Source organism: Prinia subflava, chromosome 2 (genome assembly GCF_021018805.1).
Source record: "Prinia subflava isolate CZ2003 ecotype Zambia chromosome 2, Cam_Psub_1.2, whole genome shotgun sequence".
NCBI classification, from domain to species: domain Eukaryota; kingdom Metazoa; phylum Chordata; class Aves; order Passeriformes; family Cisticolidae; genus Prinia; species Prinia subflava.
In genome coordinates, this window is record NC_086248.1 from 591524 (window position 1) to 610953 (window position 19430).

At 61.4% G+C, this 19430-nt stretch overlaps 1 protein-coding gene across 4 annotated transcripts in view; it reads right to left on the minus strand.

Annotated features, from left to right (window-relative positions):
* Positions 1-4493: 4493 nt before the first annotated feature.
* ASXL2 (ASXL transcriptional regulator 2) overlaps positions 4494-19430 on the minus strand; it is a 67590-nt gene continuing 52653 nt past the window's right edge. For 2 of the 4 annotated variants that reach the window (XM_063422422.1, XM_063422448.1), the window contains 7 exons: positions 17081-17210; positions 15368-15508; positions 14403-14566; positions 12789-12885; positions 11974-12079; positions 9406-10096; positions 4494-7855 (listed from right to left, as the gene is read on the minus strand). In XM_063422422.1, coding sequence (XP_063278492.1) covers positions 5711-7855; positions 9406-10096; positions 11974-12079; positions 12789-12885; positions 14403-14566; positions 15368-15508; positions 17081-17210 — 3474 coding nt within the window. In that variant the 3' untranslated portion in view covers positions 4494-5710. Of the gene's footprint in view, positions 7856-9405; positions 10097-11973; positions 12080-12788; positions 12886-14402; positions 14567-15367; positions 15864-17080; positions 17211-19430 lie in introns of those variants that run through there. The other 2 variants (XM_063422440.1, XM_063422432.1) reach the window with 2 other exon arrangements.

Genomic DNA, 19430 nt, shown 5'->3' on the forward strand with positions numbered 1-19430 from the left:
GGGCTGGGAGGTCCTTCCCAACCTCAGTGATTCCGTGGAGAAGCCGCCCCTTTATTCCCACCCCAGGGCTGGAGCACACCCATCGCTGCAGCTTTGGTGTGGCTGCCCAGGGGCTGCAGCAGCTTTGGCTGAGCTTTGGGCTCTCGCTGTGGGGAATCCATCCCAGGGGTCACACTCCATCCCTGCTGGACCATCCCAGGGGTCACACTCCATCCCTGCTGGACCATCCCAGGGGTCACACTCCATCCCTCCTGGACCATCCCAGGGGTCACACTCCATCCCTGCTGGACCATCCCAGGGGTCACACTCCATCCCTGCTGGACCATCCCAGGGGTCACACTCCATCCCTCCTGGACCATCCCAGGAGGTCACAATCCATCCCTCCTGGACCATCCCAGGAGGTCACATTCCCTCCCTCCTGGACCATCCCAGGAGGTCACAATCCATCCCTGCTGGACCATCCCAGGGGTCACAATCCATCCCTGCTGGACCATCCCAGGGGTCACAATCCATCCCTGCTCGACCATCCCAGGAGGTCACAATCCATCCCTGCTCGACCATCCCAGGGGTCACAATCCATCCCTCCTGGACCATCCCAGGGGTCACACTCCATCCCTCCTGGACCATCCCAGGGGTCACACTCCATCCCTGCTGGACCATCCCAGGGGTCACAATCCATCCCTGCTGGACCATCCCAGGGGTCACACTCCATCCCTCCTGGACCATCCCAGGGGTCCCGAGGAGAACGAATCCATTTATGGCTCTCAAACTGCTAAACCTGCCCCAAAGCCTTTGCTCTGGCCTTGTGCTTCCCTGCAGAGCTCCCACCCGCTCTCCCCCCACCATCCTTCCCCTTCTGTGTTTTTAAACATTATTACGTCTCAGATCCAACCAGCTCAAATACTTTTTAATACATTGAAAATGTAAAATAAAGCATATACGAAGTACATACAGTATATATATACACGTATTTCAAATACTTAAAATTCTTATGTAAAATATGATTTTTTTCTATATTATTTGTGTAAAAATACATTTTCAAATGGTGTCACCTCGATTTTGCTGTACAGACCCTCAAGCCCAATCGAAGTCCCTTTTAAAAAGGCAAAAAGACAAAGGTTTAGGGTTTTTGGAACTGTGTTTACAGGCCTGTTGTCCACACAGGAAAAGCCTCTGGGAAACAGTATTGGATTGCTTCTTTGTGAGAATTCCCATTTTTATTGCATTAATGGCAGAACTGAACCTTTTCAGTTGTGCTGCAGTAAAGCCCCGCTGGCCTGGCCGAGGGACTGCCCCGGTACCCTGTCACCACCTCAGAACCCTCCCTTGTCCGCTCTCCTCAGATACTAAAATATATATTACTTAAAATATATTAATTACTGTGAGCTCTCGGGCTCGCTCTGCACGTGCAGCAATCGCAAGCATCAAAAACAACCTGGGCACCCAGCTCCTGTCCCTGTGGCACAGCGGTGGCACAGCGGTGGCACAGCGGTGGCACAGCGGTGGCACAGCGGTGGCACACGGGTGGCACACGGGTGGCACCCGGCCCCGGGCAGCCCGGGAGTGCCCTGCCCACCCCTGCAATTCATCCGTGCTGATCCAAGCCGTCCTCGCTCGGCCCCGCAGCCTCCCACATCCCCGCTGGGGGAACCCCGCCCGCTCCGGCTCTCCAGAGCTCCCCGAGGGCCACACGAACCAGGGACGGCGCCTCCCCGGGGGAGAGAGGCTCCAAAGCCGGCCTCAATCCACCCTCCCAGGGGAGAGAAGCTCCAAAGCCGGCCCCAATCCACCCTCCCGGGGGAGAGAGGCTCCAAAGCCGGCCCCAAGCCACCCTCCCGGAGGAGAGAGGCTCCAAAGCCGGCCCCAGTCCACCCTCCCGGGGGAGAGAGGCTCCAAAGCCGGCCCCAATCCACCCTCCCGGGGGAGAGAGGCTCCAAAGCCGGCCCCAATCCACCCTCCCGGAGGAGAGAGGCTCCAAAGCCGGCCCCAGTCCACCCTCCCGGGGGAGAGAGGCTCCAAAGCCGGCCCCAATCCACCCTCCCGGGGGAGAGAAGCTCCAAAGCCGGCCCCAATCCACCCTCCCGGGGGAGAGAAGCTCCAAAGCCGGCCCCAATCCACCCTCCCGGGGGAGAGAGGCTCCAAAGCCGCTCCCAAGCCACCCTCCCGCCCCGGGCATGGTCTTTGCTGCCTCCCTCCTGAGGATCCCTCCTGAGGATCCCCCCCGAGAATCCCCCAGAGGATCACCCCTGAGGATCCCTCCCGAGGATCCCCCCCGAGGATCACCCCTGAGGATCCCTCCTGAGGATCCCTCCTGAGGATCCCCCCGAGGATCACCCCTGAGGATCCCCCCCAAGGATCCCCCCTGAGGATCCCCCCTGAGGATCCCCCCCAAGGGTCCCCCCGAGGGTCCCTCCTGGTAACCTCACCAGGAGCTGTTTTGTGCAACCAATAAAAATAAAATAAAAAATCTCCAGCTCCCCAACCAGTGCAACTGCTTGGAACCTCCTCTTTCCTGTAAATTCCAGCAGGGAAAGTGAAATCCCACCCCAGATCCGTTCCCTTGCTGCCCACCCGGCTCAAACCCTGAAGCCCAGAGCGGCGCTGGCACCTCCTGTGCCGCAGCCTGTCCGTGGGGCTTGGGGCTGGCAAGCCAAGCCTCGGCCAGGCTCTGATTCCAGTTGTGTGTCCTGAAAGGGAAACCGAACGCTCCTCCCTCCTCAGGTTCCTTTCCCTGCCACAAACACTGACATCAGGCTGTGGAAATCCTGGATTTTGATGCTGCCATTCCCTGCGGTGCTGTTAAATTCATTCCTGGGGGACCAAAGTCTCACAGTCTGAACTCCTGCCCTCCTCCCATTGTTACAAATCCCATATTGGAGTGGATTTACTGTCTGTGGGGAGGTGATGGGAAGGAGCCTCAGCAGCGGGACAGGCTGATCCCACCCCAAGGACTCCACAGGATTCCCCCTTCTGAAACCCTCAGGCCAAACTTCCAGGGCCTTATCCCTATTCTGGGGAATATTTCCAGGGATTAGCCCAGACAATTTCCTCCCACTCAGAGCCCTCTGCTCACCCTCGGGGATGCTCCCCAGGCTGCACCAGGAGCGTGCTCAGCTGGGCACTGGGAGAATCGATTTCCTCACAAAGGAAGGGCAGAAAAGCAGCCCAAGCCGAGTGTTGATGCATGAAATGGAACTAAGGCACTGACAGGTGTAAACTCCAGAGCCGCCAGCCCGGGGCCACCTCTGTGTGCAGGGTCACCGGCTGTCCCTGCCCCTCCCGGGGTGGCACATGGGCACATTCCCAGGGGAGGGCTCCTGGCATTGTCCCTGCTGAGCAAGGACAGCGGGAAATCCAAGAGGAGGAGCCAGCTGCAGCCACAGCCCGGCAGTGGTGGGTGGGAAGCGCCGGGGGAGCTCTGGAAGAGCCTTTGCAGCGGCAGCTGAACGCCTGGGAGTGCTCAGGTCACAGCCCCTCCTCATCCTCTGCTTCCCCCTGCCCAGCAGCCTGGAAAAACACCCTGAGAGGAGGCAAGGGGAGACCAGAACTGCCCCGAGCGTGCAGAGAAACCTCTCCCTCCCCTGTGAGAAGGGCTCTGTCGTTTTGTTGTGCCTCTCCCAGAGCCTCTCTCCAGTCCCAGCCATGGCAGTGTCTGTCCAGGACCACGGCAAGGAACACTCCTTGTGTCTAAGTGAGGCCTGAGGGAGGAATGGACACATCCTCAGCTCCAAACCAGCCCACACTGCCTCCCCAGGTTCACAAAAATGCAGGATTTCCTCTTCCCCAACAAGAGCTGGATGTGGAAGTGGCAGAACAGGCACAGGCCGGGGGTTCTGGGCTGCCACCACCAGCACGGGTGGGAGATGCTGGTGGGGACAGTTTTGTGCAATGTTAATTTCTAATCCCTAAATCCTCCTCAGCCGGGGTGGCTGAGCAGCGAGGGGGAATCATGACAGTGGGGGTCCCTGCTCTGCAGTAAATTCAGGATGACAGAACCCAGAGCAGGTGACGCTGCAGCTCCTGGCTGCACTCCCCGGGCAGGGGAGGAAACGCTCCTGCCACGGGATCAGATCTGCAACTCCCTTTTCCCTGGCACCACCAACTAAATCACAGCGTCACGGAATGTCCTGTGCTGGAAGGATCCACAGGGATCATCCAGTCCAACTCCTGACCCTGCATGGACACCGCAGCAATCCCACCCTGTGCCTGAGAGCGCTGGCCAAAGGCTCCTGGAGCTCCGGCAGCCTTGGGCACCTCTTGTTCCTTGGAAAATGAGCCAGGGAATTATTCCTGCTCCTCGCCACCAGTGCCGGGTTCCCAGGGAGAAGGGGAGGGGAGCAGTAGTACAAAGGAGAGGGGAAGGGGAGCCTGAGGACCCCGTGCACCACTCAGCTGCCCCACCGCTGGGGGAATATTGCTTCAGCTTAAAAAGGCCTTTGGATTAAAAGTGAATTCAGTGCTTTTCCATCAAAAACATACATAGCTCTGTTCCCTGACCACGATGCAGCAAGGCCCCCACCCGCCCCGGGAGGGGAACAGCCCTGGAGTGACCGGTGCTGGTGCCAGGAGTGTCCTCAGCTCCCGGGAGCACGGGGCCACTGTGCTTTCATTGCCCTCAGTCCAAGGGAAGGAGTCCAGAACTGACAGGGAGCACAGCCGTGTCCCCAGCCATGTCCCCAGCCAGGTCTGAGGGGCTGCCCCAGCACCCCTCCCTCAGCTGGGCCCGAGCTGAGCTGAGCTCAGCCTTATCTGCTGTTTCAAACACAAAGAGCCACCCAGCAAAGCCCAGGCAGACGCTCATCTGCCTTTCCCTACACCCAGGAAATACAAAATCTTGGACAGAAACTGAGCTGTCTGACCATGGGGGCGTTTGGAGGAGCACAAAACTCTTCCCAGAGCACGGCAGGACCCAGGGTGACACCTCCTGTCCTCCCCCTGCCCCCGTGTCCCAGCTGGCTCTGGGCTGTGGGATGACAGCTCCCAGCCCCTGGGCAATGCCCAGGAGAGCAGATTCCTGCCAGCCCTGCCAAGCCCAGCTGTGTGACCCCTGCTCCTGTGGGTCACCGATGGTGACCGAGCTCTTCTGGTGCCTGCCATGGTCAGGACAGCTCCTGGCAGCTCCACCCTTCAGCTGGGACACTGGGACAGGGGGATCTGCGAACCAGGAACAGCCCAGGAGCCTCCTGGAACAGGCAGCAGAGGCAAAGGCTGGCACGGCACCGGTGGTGATCCCAACTCCAGGGATGTGAGCTGGGAGCAGCCAAGGGAGCCCGCTCAGGGCTCCTGCCTCTGTGCTCCATCACCACACGTGGCTGCATTGGATCATCCCATTCCCCTGGCCAAGGGAACACCAACAACGGGCTCTGGGCTGGATCCCCCTGGGAGAGCAGAGCTGAAAACGCACTCAGAGCAGGCTGGGGCTACTGGAACTGCAGTACAAGTCAAACGCTATCTCCTACAAGATTGAAAAAATATCTTTAAACAAAATAATGTGGCGTATTTACATAATTCCGTAAGTGCAAACTCTTGTCACAATTCACGTCGTCGAGCGCGACTTCGACTCCCTGTACAAGAAGGTGCTCTTTCGTTAATGAAAGAAGGACTCTGACTCTGTATTCCTGATTCGGTAACGCGGCTCTTGTGCAAGGCAGTGAAATTCCCGTTTCCTCCCGGGGGCAGCCCCGGCGAGGCCGCGCCGCCGCCGCCGCCGTTACCGCACCACGAGGCAGGAGACGCAGAGCTTGGAGGGGCCGATGCAGTCGTCGTGGCAGAAGGCACCGCAGCCCTTGCACATGATCATGGCTTTCAACCTGCAGTAACATTTGGAAGGGGGATCCTCCATGGCGCCGTCCTCGGTGAACGCCGGCACTGGCAGGCTCTGCCCGTGGCCGCCGGCGCTGCCGGCCTGCCCGGCGGGGATGGTGGTGACGGTGACGGAGAAGGACATGACGTTGGCCATGGAGCTGGCCAGCTGCTCGCACTCGGCCAGCCCGCTCACCAGCGGGCCCTGGCCCACGTCGGCAGAGGTGGAGACGTTGATGGTGCCGCTGTAGCTGGGCCCCAGCAGCTGCGCCCCGGCGCCCCCGGGCAGCTTCGGGGGCTGCGGCGCGGGGAGCAGCGGGGGCTGCGCCGAGTCCGGGCCCGGGCTGGGGGGCCCGAAGAGCTCCGTGCCGCCCTGGCCCTTGCGCCTCATGGCGTGGGCCATCTGCTCCTGCGCCGCCTGCAGCAGGTCCCGGGCCAGCGCCGTGCCGGCCAGCGCCGGCGGCACCGCGGCCGCCCTGGCACCCGGGCAGCCGGGCTCTGCAGGGCCCTGCTGCTGCTCCCCCTGCCCCGCCCGGGGCTCCTCCTCGACGGCGCCGTGTTCATCCCCGGAGCTCTCGTCGTCCGCATCCTCCTCGCTGCTGCCGCTGCCGCGGCCGCCCGTGTCCCCGCACTGGGGCTCTGCCCCGGCGCCCTCGGCGGGGCTGCTCAGCCCCAGGCGGGGCTCGGCGCCCAGGGAGAGGCCTCTCCTCAAGCTCTCCGAGCCGCGGCCGTAGGTGGAGATGTTGAGCAGGTAGTGGCCGGACATGGCAGGCTTGGACGTCCTCCTGCCCGTGAAGCCCAGCATGAATCTCTGGCTGGTGGAGCTGCTCTCCACCGGGAAACCTGAGTGCGGGAGCTTCAGCTGCGAGGGCTGCGGGACGGGCAGCGCGTTCTGCCTCTGCACCCTCCTGATGAGAGTCTGCAGGATCTGCTCCTGGGTGGATTTGCTCAGCGCCTCGTGGCCCTGCTGCTGCTCAGGACCGGGCTCCTTCCCCGAGGGCAGCGGGAAGGTCCTTGGAACGTGAGGCAGGGCCCTGTTGTGGCAGAAGATCTTCCCGAGCTGCTGAGGGGGCAAACCCGACGCCCTGTCCCCCGCCTCGGTGCCGCTCCCCGCTGCACCGGGAGCCGTCGGCCCCTTCTCCTCCTGAGGGCCCACGGGGCCGGGTTTCACCTCTGCCTTGGTGAGCGGCTTGGGCAGGATCTGCTCCAGGGGCACGCTCTTGCCTTGGAGCAGCTGGGTGACCAGAGGGTTGTTGGCAGGAATGCTGGAGCTGGCTCTGGGCACGGCCCCGCCGGGAGGGGATTTAAGGCTGGCTGCTACTGAGGAGCTGCTGGAGGGTGGCACGGGCGCACCCGCGGCCCCGGCCTGGGCTCCGGCGCCCGTGGGCGGCAGGGAGGACAGCAGAGGGGAAGGAGATTTGCTTTTGGAGAGGTCACAGCCGGTCCCTGCCGAGGCCGGGGGTGCTCCCGGGGTCCCGCTGCCACAGCCGGACCCGTTCCCAGCCGCTGGAGCCCCCCGGGCCGGGGCAGGAGGAGCCCCCGGGCACCCCGGGGTGGCCGTGCCCCGCGGGGGGCTGGGCGTGGGCCCCGCGCCGCTCCCTAGCGCCGGGGCTGCCGCGGGGGGCCCTGGCTGTAGTTGTGCTCCAGGAGGATGGCGAGCAGCTCCCGGCTCCGCCTGCCTCTCCCCCTGGGGACGGGGCCCTGGGCAGTGGGGAAGAAACCTTCTCGAACCTCCCCCGCTTCCAGCTCCTGCCAGTTCCAGTGCCTTGGCTCCAGTTGTGGCTTGGGCGGCTCCGCCGGGGTCTCTCCCGTCTCCCCCCCTGCCCGGGGGTCTCCCCCCGCCCGGGCCGGGCCCCGGCACGGCTCCCCCGGCCGAGGCGGCGGCGGCGGCGGCCGCTGCCCTCTGCGCCTTGGCCTGCTGGGCCCTGGCCTTGATGTCGGCCAAGGTCCTGGCCCCTGTCCTGCCCGGACTGCCGAGGGACAGGGGGAAGCGCGCCCTGGGAGAGACCTGGCCCGCAGGAAATGGCATCGGGGAGATTCTGGACACGGGAATCTGCAAGAGAGCAGAGAAAAGCACAGCTCAGACACGAGCAACACTCCACCCACACGCTTAAGGGTCTGCACTTTTGTCTGAGAGAATCCTTCTGGAGAAAGCCCTCCTGGCCCTGCCGTGAGACGAGAGACGTGTCCGACCCTCGATGCCTCCCAGGCGGTTTTAGGGTGGTACAAACCCCGTGGCTCTGAGTGGAGCTCGTCCCTCGTGGTGAGAACCATCGGACATGGTCACTCCGAGCCCCAGGCTCCCTCCCTGCAGGAGCCCCAGCCCTGTCAGCCCCTGTTCCTCTCTACACACGATTCAGATGTGATTTCTGTCCTCTGAAAGGTGTCCCCATCCTGCTGCACTCAGCCTTGCTCTTTCCCCCTGCTCCCCCATCATTTGTCTCCTCAGTGCAAAGCCCCAAAAATCCCCTGAGCTGGAGAAAAAATGCCAATAATTTACTCTTTCCTTCTAAAACATTTCCCCCAGTGTTCCAGCTGACTTTCCCCATATCTGCTCTTTCCAACACAAGTGCTGAGCCCTGCACTGAGCCTGGTGCTGCCCTGCTCCCCCTGCAGGGATCTCAGGGAGCTGACCTGAGGTTACATTTATTTTCTGTATCCATAAAATCCCCACTGAGCTCTGATCAACTTCGTTTTTGGGGAATGACACCTTGGGGACGTCTGTCCCCATTTTCCCCTGCTTTGCAAGGGAAACTATTCCCAGTCACCTTCAACTCCCTCTGCTGTTAAATTAAATCCCATTTTTACTGCCCTGGCAGGCCAACCCTCCTTCCTGCCCGGCATTCCAGGCCTCGTTCGTGGAGTTTCCCCAATTCTGTCACTTTTAGTTTCATTGATGCTTTCCTGCCTTTGTGCTGCTCTTATTGACACGTGAGAATGATGAGCTGCTTTTGAAGTTCTGAGTTTGCAGCCTTTTAGAACAAAAGGATACGAATAGGGGAGGAGGATTCCTGGGACCCACAGGGATTAAACTTCTGCCTAACGCCCCGGAGCAGCAGGTTCAGCTGCAGCTGCCTCTCCTGCGCTGCCTCTCAGACCTGCACAGCCTGGAATGTTCCTGTCCTGCTGCCTCCCCTGCCCTGCCACAGCCTGGAGTGTTCCTGTCCTGCTGTATCCCAGCAGGGGCCAATTCCCTCTTTCCTTTCCCAGGGGGGTTCTTGCACAGGCTCAGCAGCCCGAGGGCCTCTGGGCATGAGATGTTCCCTAAAATGCTCCTGCCCTGGCAGGAACCAGACTGCAGCACTGCCAGAGGCTCTGCTTCTAATCCAGGTGTCTGGGCTGGCTGCAGGGGAGCCTGGGTGGCACTGCAGGGGAGCCTGGGTGACACTGAGGCTGCAGGGGAGCCTGGGTGATGCTCAGGCTGCAGGGGAGCCTGGGTGGCGTTCACTCCTCTGGGCCCAGCTGTGCCCACCCTGCAGGCTCCTGCTGCCCTGGCTGCACCTTTGTCCCCTGGCACTGCAGGGAGGTGTCCCCGCCCGTGGCAGGGTGGGCTGAGGTGGCCCCCAGTCCCTCCCACCCCGATCTCTCTGGGGCTGAGCTCACCTTGAGCGGGGGCACCCGCGGCACCGCCGCCCCCGCGCCGGGAAAGGGCTGCTTGCGAAAGGCCTGGTGCTGCTGCTGCTGCTGCTGCTGCTGCTGCTGCTGCTGCTGCTGCTGCTGCTGCTGCTGCTGCTGCTGCTGGCAGGGCTCAGCCACGCGCGGCTTCTTCTCGGGGCTGCCCGGAGCCTCCTCCCTGCTCTCCACCTTCCTCTTGTGGGCCTCCACGCCGACCTCCATGGCCTCGCTCCCGGGGGGCTTCCCCTGCGTGTGCGGGGCGGCCGCGGGGCTCTGCGGCTTCGCCGCTGCTGCCGCTGCCTCGGGGCTCTTTGGTTTGCTGGGGGCACCCGGAGCGTCCTTGGCCGGCCCCTGGTGCCCCGGCCCGGGCTGCCGCTGCTCCTGTGGCTCCTGGCTGGCCCCGGGGGGTTTTTCAGGCGGGTTTTCTCCGTGGGCTCTCTCCCGGGCAGGCCCGGGCCGCTCCCCGGCTCTCCCTGCCCGCCGCTCCGGGGAGGCCTCGGCGGGCTTGGCCGCCTTGGGCTGCGGCTCCTCCGTGCCCTCCTCCCCTGCTGCCCCCGGGGCTGGGCGTGCTCCGGGCCCCGGCGGGGCCGTGCCCTGCTCCCGGCGCGGGGCCGCGGGGCTGCGGGGCCGGGCAGGGTCTGCCGTCAGCCGCTGCGACTCCTCGGGGCTCAGCCCAGAGCTGCCAAGGGAAACAGAGGCATTGCTTCATAAAACATCCCTAAAAAACCATCCCAGCCTTGGGAAATGGAGACAGGGGTCTCTAAACAGACACCTGATTCCATGCCACGGTCACTGGGAACCCTCCCTACTGATAATCCTTCCCCAGGAAACAGAACTCAGCACCAAGGGTTCAAACCAGCTAAATGCAGTACGTGGAACACTGGGTGGCTCCAGGCCTGTTCCAGACACCGATTCTCCAGGCTGTAAATCCAGAGTTTGGCCAGCAGTGGATATTTCCCTGTGACACCCGGAGCCTCCCCTGCAGCACGGGAGCAGCCCCGGCTCACACAGTGACATTGGCAGGGACACTGAGAAGGGTCCCACCACCCATTCCAGAGGAACGTGGGATCCCATTCCCAGAGGGATGTCTGGGGAAAGTTACTCCTTTCTCCTTACTCCTGGAGATTAACTCCATCCATCCCTCTCAATGATTTGTCAATTTGGGTTTTTTTTCCCCCAAACATAACCCTGTGAGGCTCTGGTGAATCTCTGGATTGGTTCCCACCAGGAGCTGCAGGGACCTGAGGTCCTGCTCCTGCACACGTCCCCCCCACGCTGTCCTGCTGTCCCCTGATGCTCCAGTTCTGGGGCTGCTGTCACCTGCCCACGAGCACAGGCTGGTCAGGAGGCTGATAAAGCTCTAAGGGCTGCACTCCCAGCCTGGTGCATCCCTGGAGTTGTTCCACAGCCCAGAGTGGACACCCCCAGCCCCTGGCTCATCCCAGCCACAGCAGGGAATGCCAGGAATGACCCGAGTGCTCTGCAGGGTTAAGGCACCCTGGATGAACGGGAGGCACAGGGGCTGGCAGGGTGAGGATGAACAAAATCCTGGCACAGTGCAGGGTTAGAAATTCCTGATCAGTTATTTACACCCGTGTGCTCCTGCCCAGGTGTCTCAGGAACTCACCCAGAAACCCCAAATGCCCCCTGCAGCCCCAAGGGATGGGAAAACCCCGAAGCAAGAGGAGGCACAGAATAAAAGCTCTGCAGATCTGGGGGTTTAAACAGGTCCTGTGGGGTTGGAGATGTGGGGATGCAGGTCCTGACCCCGAGGTGGGACAGGCTCAGCCCCACGGCTCTGAGGGCCTCCAGAGCCCAGCTCCAGGAGAACCCTGGGGTGGCTCCAGGAGAACTCCAGGAGAACCCTGGGGGTGGCTCCAAGAGAACCCTGGGGGTGGCTCCAGGAGATCCCTGGGGTGGTTCCAGGAGAACTCCAGGAGAACCCTGGGATGGCTCCAGGAGAACCCTGGGGTGGCTCCAGGAGAACCCTGGGGTGGCTCCAGGAGAACCCTGGGGGTGGCTCCAGAACCCCTGGGGTGGCTCCAGGAGAACCCTGGGCTGGCTCCAGGAGAACCCTGGGGGTGGCTCCAGGAGAACCCCAGGGGTGGCTCCAGGAGAACCCTGGGGTGGCTCCAGGAGAACTCCAGGAGAACCCTGGGGGTGGCTCCAAGAGAACCCCGGGGGTGGCTCCAGAAGAACCCTGGGCTGGCTCCAGGAGAACCCCAGGGGTGGCTCCAGGAGAACCCTGGGGGTGGCTCCTCCAGAGCCCAGCTCCAGGAGAACACCAGGGGTGGCTCCAAGAGAACCCCAGGGGTGGCTCCAGGAGAACCCCAGGGGTGGCTCCAGAACCCTGGGGTGGCTCCAAGCAAGGAGGGGGAGGAGGTGTGGAGTCCCAGGACACCCTGCACTGGATGAACACCTCACACCTGACCTGGATCCCGCTGGAATTTCCCATTTTCCTGGGACCAGCTGAAGCCAGAACCCTCCTCAGGTTCCAGGGCTGATGGATCCAGTGCTCGTGGATGGAGCAGCCCCAGGACACAGTGGAGCTCTCACCTCTGCCCGTAGTAGCTCTCGAAGAAGTGCTCCTTCCACAGCTCCACCTTCTTCTCCTTCTCGATTTCCTGCCGGATTCGGAGCTGCATTTCCGGGGTGAACTCTCCTGTGGGATGCAGAAGGGATTTGGGAGACAGGAAAGGGGCGGAGAACGGGGCACAGGCCCAGGTGAGGGTCCCAGGAGCCCACCCTGAGCCCCAGGGGCACTCAAGGGAACAGAGCTGGGAAGGGAATGGAGCCCCAGGAGAGGCTGAGGGAGCTGGGAAGGGGCTGAGCCTGCAGAAAAGGAGGCTCAGGGGGGACCTTGTGGCTCTGCACAGCTCCTGACAGGAGGGGACAGCCGGAGGGGTCAGGCTGTGCTCCCAGGGAACAGGGACAGGAGAGGATGGGCCTGGTCAGCCTTGTAAGGGCCTGACCACCCTCACAGGGAAGAGTTTTTTCCCCAATATCCCATCTCAACATCCCAAGGGATGGCTCCAAGGACTGAGCCCCTGTGCTCTGGGACAGAGTTTCCCTTCTCTGCCCCCTCAGCAGTGTCTGTGCTCAGGTGCCACAACTCCAGCACACCCCAGCTCCACTGGCAGCCCACGAGATTTTCAACATTTTTCCTTCTTTTCTCCTCTCTCCCAGAGCTTCGCTTTGTCAGCTCAAGACAGAGCTCCTGCAGCCCCCTCCCACCTCGAGCCCCTGCCCATGCCCAGCCTGCAGAGTCCCTGCAGAGCTCCAGAAGCCCCTGCAGAGCTGCAGGAGCCCCTGCAGAGCTGCAGCTCCTGCAGGAGCCCCCGCAGGCTGTGGGGGCCGTGGGCAGGATTTACCTTCGGCCAGCCGCTCCTTCCAGCCCTGCGCCGCCGACGTGAAGAACTCGTTGTTGAGAGCTGAGCTGCTGAGCTTCAGCAGCCCGTCAGGGCCCACCTGGGGAGACAGCCTGGTCACTGCTGGCCACTGCTGGCCACTGCCCCTGGTCACTGCTGGACACTGCCCCTGGTCATTGCTGGCCACTGCTGGCCACTGCCCTGGTCACTGTCATGGCCGCTGCTGGACACTGCCCCTGGTCACTGCTGGCCACTGCTGGCCACTGCTGGCCATGGGCATGGCCACCTGCTGGCCACTGCCCTGGTCACTGCTGGCCACTGCCCTGGTCACTGTCATGGCCACTGCTGGCCACTGCCCTGGTCACTGCTGGCCACTGTTGGCCACTGCTGGACACTGCCCTGGTCACTGCTGGTCACTGCTGGCCATGGGCATGGCCACCTGCTGGCCACTGCCCTGGTCACTGCTGGCCACTGCTGGCCACTGCCCTGGTCACTGTCATGGCCACTGCTGGCCACTGTTGGTCACTGCTGGCCACTGCCCTGGTCACTGCTGGCCACTGCTGGTCACTGCTGGACACTGCCCTGGTCACTGCTGGCCACTGCTGGTCACTGCTTGACACTGCCCTGGTCACTGCTGGACACTGCCCCTGGTCACTGCTGGCCACAGGCATGGCCACTGCTGGCCACGAGCATGGCCACCTGCTGGACACTGCCCTGGTCACTGCTGGACACTGCCCTGGTCACCTCCTGGCCACAGGGCCACTGTCCCTGGGCACAGCACGAGTGCAGCACTGTCCCCATCCCTGGGGAAGCTGCCTGGAGTGACAAAGCCCCAGCCCCAGCCTGGCTGTGCTGGGCCAAGGCTGGAGGCTGCAGGGAGCAGGTTTTGGGTGCAGGGAGCAGGTTCTGGGTACAGGGAGCAGGTTCTGGGCACAGGGAGCAGGTTCTGGGTACAGGGAGCAGGTTCTGGGTGCAGGGAGCAGGTTCTGGGTGCAGGGAGCAGGTTCTGGGTACAGGGAGCAGGTTCTGGGTACAGGGGGCAGGTTCTGGGTGCAGGGAGCAGGTTCTGGGCACAGGGAGCAGGTTCTGGGCACAGGGAGCAGGTTCTGGGTGAAGGGAGCAGGTTCTGGGTGCAGGTTCTGGGTGCAGGGTGCAGTTTTCATGTCCAGCTCTGGGGTTGGGATTTTGTCCCAGCCGGAATAAAGCAACGCCTCAGCGGGTGACACCAAACCCTGCTGATGGGGGCGTTATTCCTCCCAGCCATTCTGGAGGATTTGGGAACATTCCCACTGTCCCAGGCTGCTCCAGCCCCAGTGTCCAGCCTGGCCTTGGGCACTGCCAGGGATCCAGGGGCAGCCACAGCTGCTCTGGGCACCCTGTGCCAGGGCCTGCCCACCCTGCCAGGGAACAATTCCTGATTCCCAAGATCCCATCCAGCCCTGCCCTGTGGCAGTGGAAGCCATTCCCTGTGTCCTGTCCCTCCAGCCCTTGTCCCAGTCCCTCTCCCTCCTTCCTGCAGGCTCCCTTCAGGTCCTGGAAGGTCGCAGCGAGGTCCTGCCAGGCTGCCCTCGTTCCCTCCCCTCTCCCGGCGGGCGGGGCAGCCCAGGTGAGCCGTACCTGCCTGTCCACGTCGGGCAGCAGCAGCAGCAGGCGCTGCTGGCCCTCGGGGGGCAGCAGGGAGAACGTGTGCTTGTTGATCAGCGCCCGCAGGTTGGTGTTCACCAGGATCGAGTCCGGCGTCTCCACGTCGATCTCGGCGCAGCGCGCGCGCTTCAGCTGCCCTGGGGGGCACAGGGCTGTCACCAGAGCTGTCACTGAGCTGTCCCCTCACTGTCACCTCACTGTCACCCTCACTGCCCTGCAGGGCACAGGGCTGTCACCAGAGCTGTCACTGAGCTGTCCCCTCACTGTCACCTCACTGTCACCTCACTGTCACCCTCACTGTCACCTCACTGTCACCCTCACTGCCCTGCGGGGCACAGGGCTGTCACCAGAGCTGTCACTGAGCTGTCCCCTCACTGTCACCTCACTGTCACCTCACTGTCACCCTCACTGTCACCCTCACTGCCCTGCGGGGCACAGGGCTGTCACCAGAGCTGTCACCAGAGCTGTCACCCTCACTGTCACCTCACTGTCACCCTCACTGCCCTGCGGGGCACAGGGCTGTCACCAGAACTGTCACTGAGCTGTCCCCTCACTGTCACCTCACTGTCACCTCACTGTCACCCTCACTGCCCTGCGGGGCACAGGGCTGTCACCAGAGCTGTCACCAGAGCTGTCACCCTCACTGTCACCTCACTGTCACCCTCACTGCCTGGGGCACAGGGCTGTCACCCCTCACTGCCCTGAGCCAGGGCATGGCACGGTGCCACCGTGGGCAGCTGTGCCAGCGATGCCCTGAGTTTTCTCTCCCCTGTATTCCAGGCTCTGTGCTGCCCTGGGGATGGCATGGTGAATTATCTGTGCCCATTCCCAGCAGCCTGGCAGCACTCCCAGGCCCCTCAGCCGTGGGATCAGCACCCTTGGGTGCAGTTTGCTGCTCCAGGCTGGTGCCCTGGAGCACAGGCAGAGGCGTCTCTTACGTGAGTGGAGCCTGTCGGATCTCGGGAACGCCTTCTTCCCCAGGCCTGGCAGGGAGCCCTGCAGCTTCCCCGAGGGCGAGGAGCTGCGGGTGGAGTTTGGGGGGCTGCTGGAACGTCCGTCCACCTGCTTCCCTTCCCAGCCTGCCGGAGAGGAGACGCTGCGACGCGGGGACGCGCAGAGGGGCCCTGCACGGCGCATTCCTGCATGCAACGGAGCCTCCCCAGCACCCAGAGCCAGCCCTGCAGCTGCAGCAGGCCCAGGACAGACATTCCTGTGCTCCTGGAGCGCCTCCTGCCCCCGCAGCTGCACGTGGGAGATCCCTTGGAGCCACCAGAACATCCCAAACGAAGGCATGGACAGGCACATCCCACGTGCTTTGAGTCCATCTCCCAGGGAATCCCAACTTCTTTCCCACCTAAACCCCCAAACATAAACAGCAGGAGAAACCCCCAACCATAAACACCAGGAGAAAACCCCAACCATAAACACCAGGAGAAATCCCCAACCATAAACACCAGGAGAAACCCCCAACCATAAACACCAGGAGAAATCTTCAAACATAAACAGCAGGAGAAATTCCCAAATAGAAATAACCAGGAGAAATCCCCAAACATAAACACCAGGAGAAACCTCCAACCATAAACACCAGGAGAAATCTTCAAACATAAACAGCAGGAGAAATTCCCAAATAGAAATAACCAGGAGAAATCCCCAACCATAAACACCAGGAGAAACCCCCAACCATAAACACCAGGAGAACTCCCCCAACCATAAACACCAGGAGAAATCCCCAACCATAAACACCAGGAGAAATCTTCAAACATAAACAGCAGGAGAAATTCCCAAATAGAAATAACCAGGAGAAATCCCCAAACATAAACATCAAGGACAACCACAAAGATAAATAGCAGGAGAAATCTCTGAACACGAATAGCAGGAGAACCCCAAACAGAAATAACCAGGAGAAATATCCAGACATAAAGAGCAGGAGAAATCCCACACAGAACCCCCAGGTAAGGGCCCTGCCTGGGGACAGGGGACTGGGACAGTCCCTGAGCACTGGCAGCAGCTTTGACCAGCCCGAGGCACCGTCCACACCCACCCAAGGGCCACCCAAGGGCCACCCAAGGGCCACCCAAGGGCCACCCAAGGGCTCTCTGTGCTTACCTGGTGCTTCCCTGGCAGACCCAAGCCATGAGCCGGGAGCTGCCCATTCCAGAACCCAAACCCATTCCAGAACCCAAACCCATTCCAGAACCCAAACCCATTCCAGAACCCAAACCCATCCCGTTCCAGAACCCAAATATGTCCCATTCCAGAACCCAAACCCATCCCATTCCAGAACCCCAAGCCAGGAGCCAGGAGCTGCCCATTCCAGAGCCCAGGGAAGGTGCAGATGCCCATTCCAGAGCCCAGGGAAGGTGCAGATGCCCATTCCAGAGCCAAGGGAAGGTGCAGATGCCCATTCCAGAGCCAAGGGAAGGTGCAATGCCCATTCCAGAGCCAAGGGAAGGTGCAGATGCCCATTCCAGAGCCCACAGGAAGGTGCAATGCCCATTCCAGAGCCCAGGGAAGGTGCAGATGCCCATTCCAGAGCCCAGGAAGGTGCAGATGCCCATTCCCAGCCCACAGGAAGGTGCAGAAGGGAGCAGCTCCCCTCCCCTCCCCTCCCTCCCCTCCCTCCCCTGGGCTCAGCCCCTCCCCACACGTACCCGGCCTGGCGGGCGCGGCCTTGGCCTTGAGCAGGACGTGCTGGCCGGGGGGCAGCGCCAGGCCCGGCCCCACGCCCGCCCGGCACTGCTGCTGCTGCTGCTGCTGCTTCTGCTGCTGCTGCTTCAGGGCCTGCAGGGACACAGCAACGGGGTCAGACACCCCACAGGGCGTGGGGGGCTGGCCCGGCTCCCTGCGCGCCCCCTCGGGATCGGGATCGACACCTACATGGGTGTAGGACACCCCAATGGGTGTAGGACACCCCAAATGGGTGTAGGACACCCCAAATGGGTGTTGGACACCCCAAATGGGTGTAGGACACCCCAAATGGGTGTTGGACACCCCAAATGGGTGTAGGACACCCCAAATGGATGTTGGACACCCCAAATGGGTGTAGGACACCCCAAATGGGTGTTGGACACCCCAAATGGGTGTAGGACACCCCAAATGGGTGTTGGACACCCCAAATGGGTGTAGGACACCCCAAATGGGTGTTGGACACCCCAAATGGGTGTTGGACACCCCAAATGGGTGTAGGACACCCCACATGGGTGTAGGACACCTCAAATGGGTGTTGGACATCCCAAATGGGTGTAGGACACCCTAAATGGGTGTAGGACACTGCAAATGGGTGTAGGACACCTCAAATGGGTGTAGGACACCCCAAATGGGTGTAGGACACCCCCAAATGGGTGTTGGACATCCCAAATGGATGTAGGACACTGCAAATGGGTGTAGGACACCCTAAATGGGTGTAGGACACCCCAAATGGGTATAGGACACCCCAAATGGGTATAGGACACACCCAAATGGGTGTAGGACACCCTCAATGGATGTAGGACACCCCAAATGGATGTAGGACACCCTAAATGGATGTAGGACACCCTCAATGGATTTAGGACACCTCAATGGATGTAGGACACCCTCAATGGATGTAGGACTACCCTCAATGGATTTAGGACACCCTCAATGGATGTAGGACACCCTCAATGGATTTAGGACACCCTCAATGGATGTAGGACACCCTCAATGGATTACCCCTCATTAGGACACCCTCATGGATGTAGGATACCCTCAATGGATGTAGGATACCCTCAATGGATTTAGGACACCCTCAATGGATGTAGGATACCCTCAATGGATGTAGGATACCCTCAATGGATTTAGGACACCCTCAATGGATGTAGGGATACCCTCAATGGATTAGGACAGAGGACAGAGCCTTTCCCTGTGTCCTGTCTCAGGTCCCTCCTCAGGATTTGGGGCACTGGGGACGTGGGCAGTGGGAGCTGGCACTGCTGGAAGGGCTGCTCCAGGGGCTCTGAGGGTTTTCCAGCCCAAACCATTTGGGAGCCTTGGAATCTCCAGCAGGACGAGCCAATGTCAGTTCTGACCCTGCCAACCTCCTGGGAGGATTTTCCCAGAGCATTTTCGGGAATGCAGCCTGGTGTCCTGGGCCCCGGGGGTGGGGATGAACCAAACCCTGCTTTCTGGAACAGCCCCATCCACATTCCCAGCCCAGCAGCACGTGGAGTCCCAGGGTTAACTCCGAATCCCACTCCCTCTTCCCTCTGGGAGTGTTGGCATTCCTGGAGAGGGCAGGGCTGAGCCCAGCCAGCCCCAGCAATAACCCAGGGCACACACAGGATTAAGGACACTGTGGTGCTTGCCAGCCCTGTCCCTCCTTCCCACCATCCCAAATTGCCTAAAATTTCCTCTTTTTAGCTACTTTTTGCAAGTTCCTGTCCCATCCCTGGGCAGGGACACCTCCCACTGTCCCAGGCTGCTCCAGCCTGGCCCTGGGCACTGCCAGGGATCCAGAAGGGAAGAGTTTTCCCTGTGTGGGAATGTTTGCCAGCCAGGATTAACCAGGCCTGGGCAATGCAGAGACTGGAATCAATACCCTGCTCCATCAGTGGGAAGCAATTTTCCAGGGATTCAGATGGAAGTGGAAGCTGGGCTGGGAAGTGCAGGGGGAAACCTGGCTGCAGTGACAGCCACTGGTGGGGACTCAGCCACAGGGGAACAGAGAATTCCCAAAAGCTGCCTTCTCCTCTGGCACCCCGGGGCTGGAAACACGGCTCCAGTTCATCCCTTTCTCCTCCTTTCCTTTCCTTTCCTTTCCTTTCCTTTCCTTTCCTTTCCTTTCCTTTCCTTTCCTTTCCTTTCCTTTCCTTTCCTTTCCTTTCCTTTCCTTTCCTTTCCTTTCCTTTCCTTTCCTTCCCTTCCCTTCCCTTCCCTTCCCTTCCCTTCCCTTCCCTTCCCTTCCCTTCCCTTCCCTTCCCTTCCCTTCCCTTCCCTTCCCTTCCCTTCCCTTCCCTTCCCTTCCCTTCCCTTCCCTTCCCTTCCCTT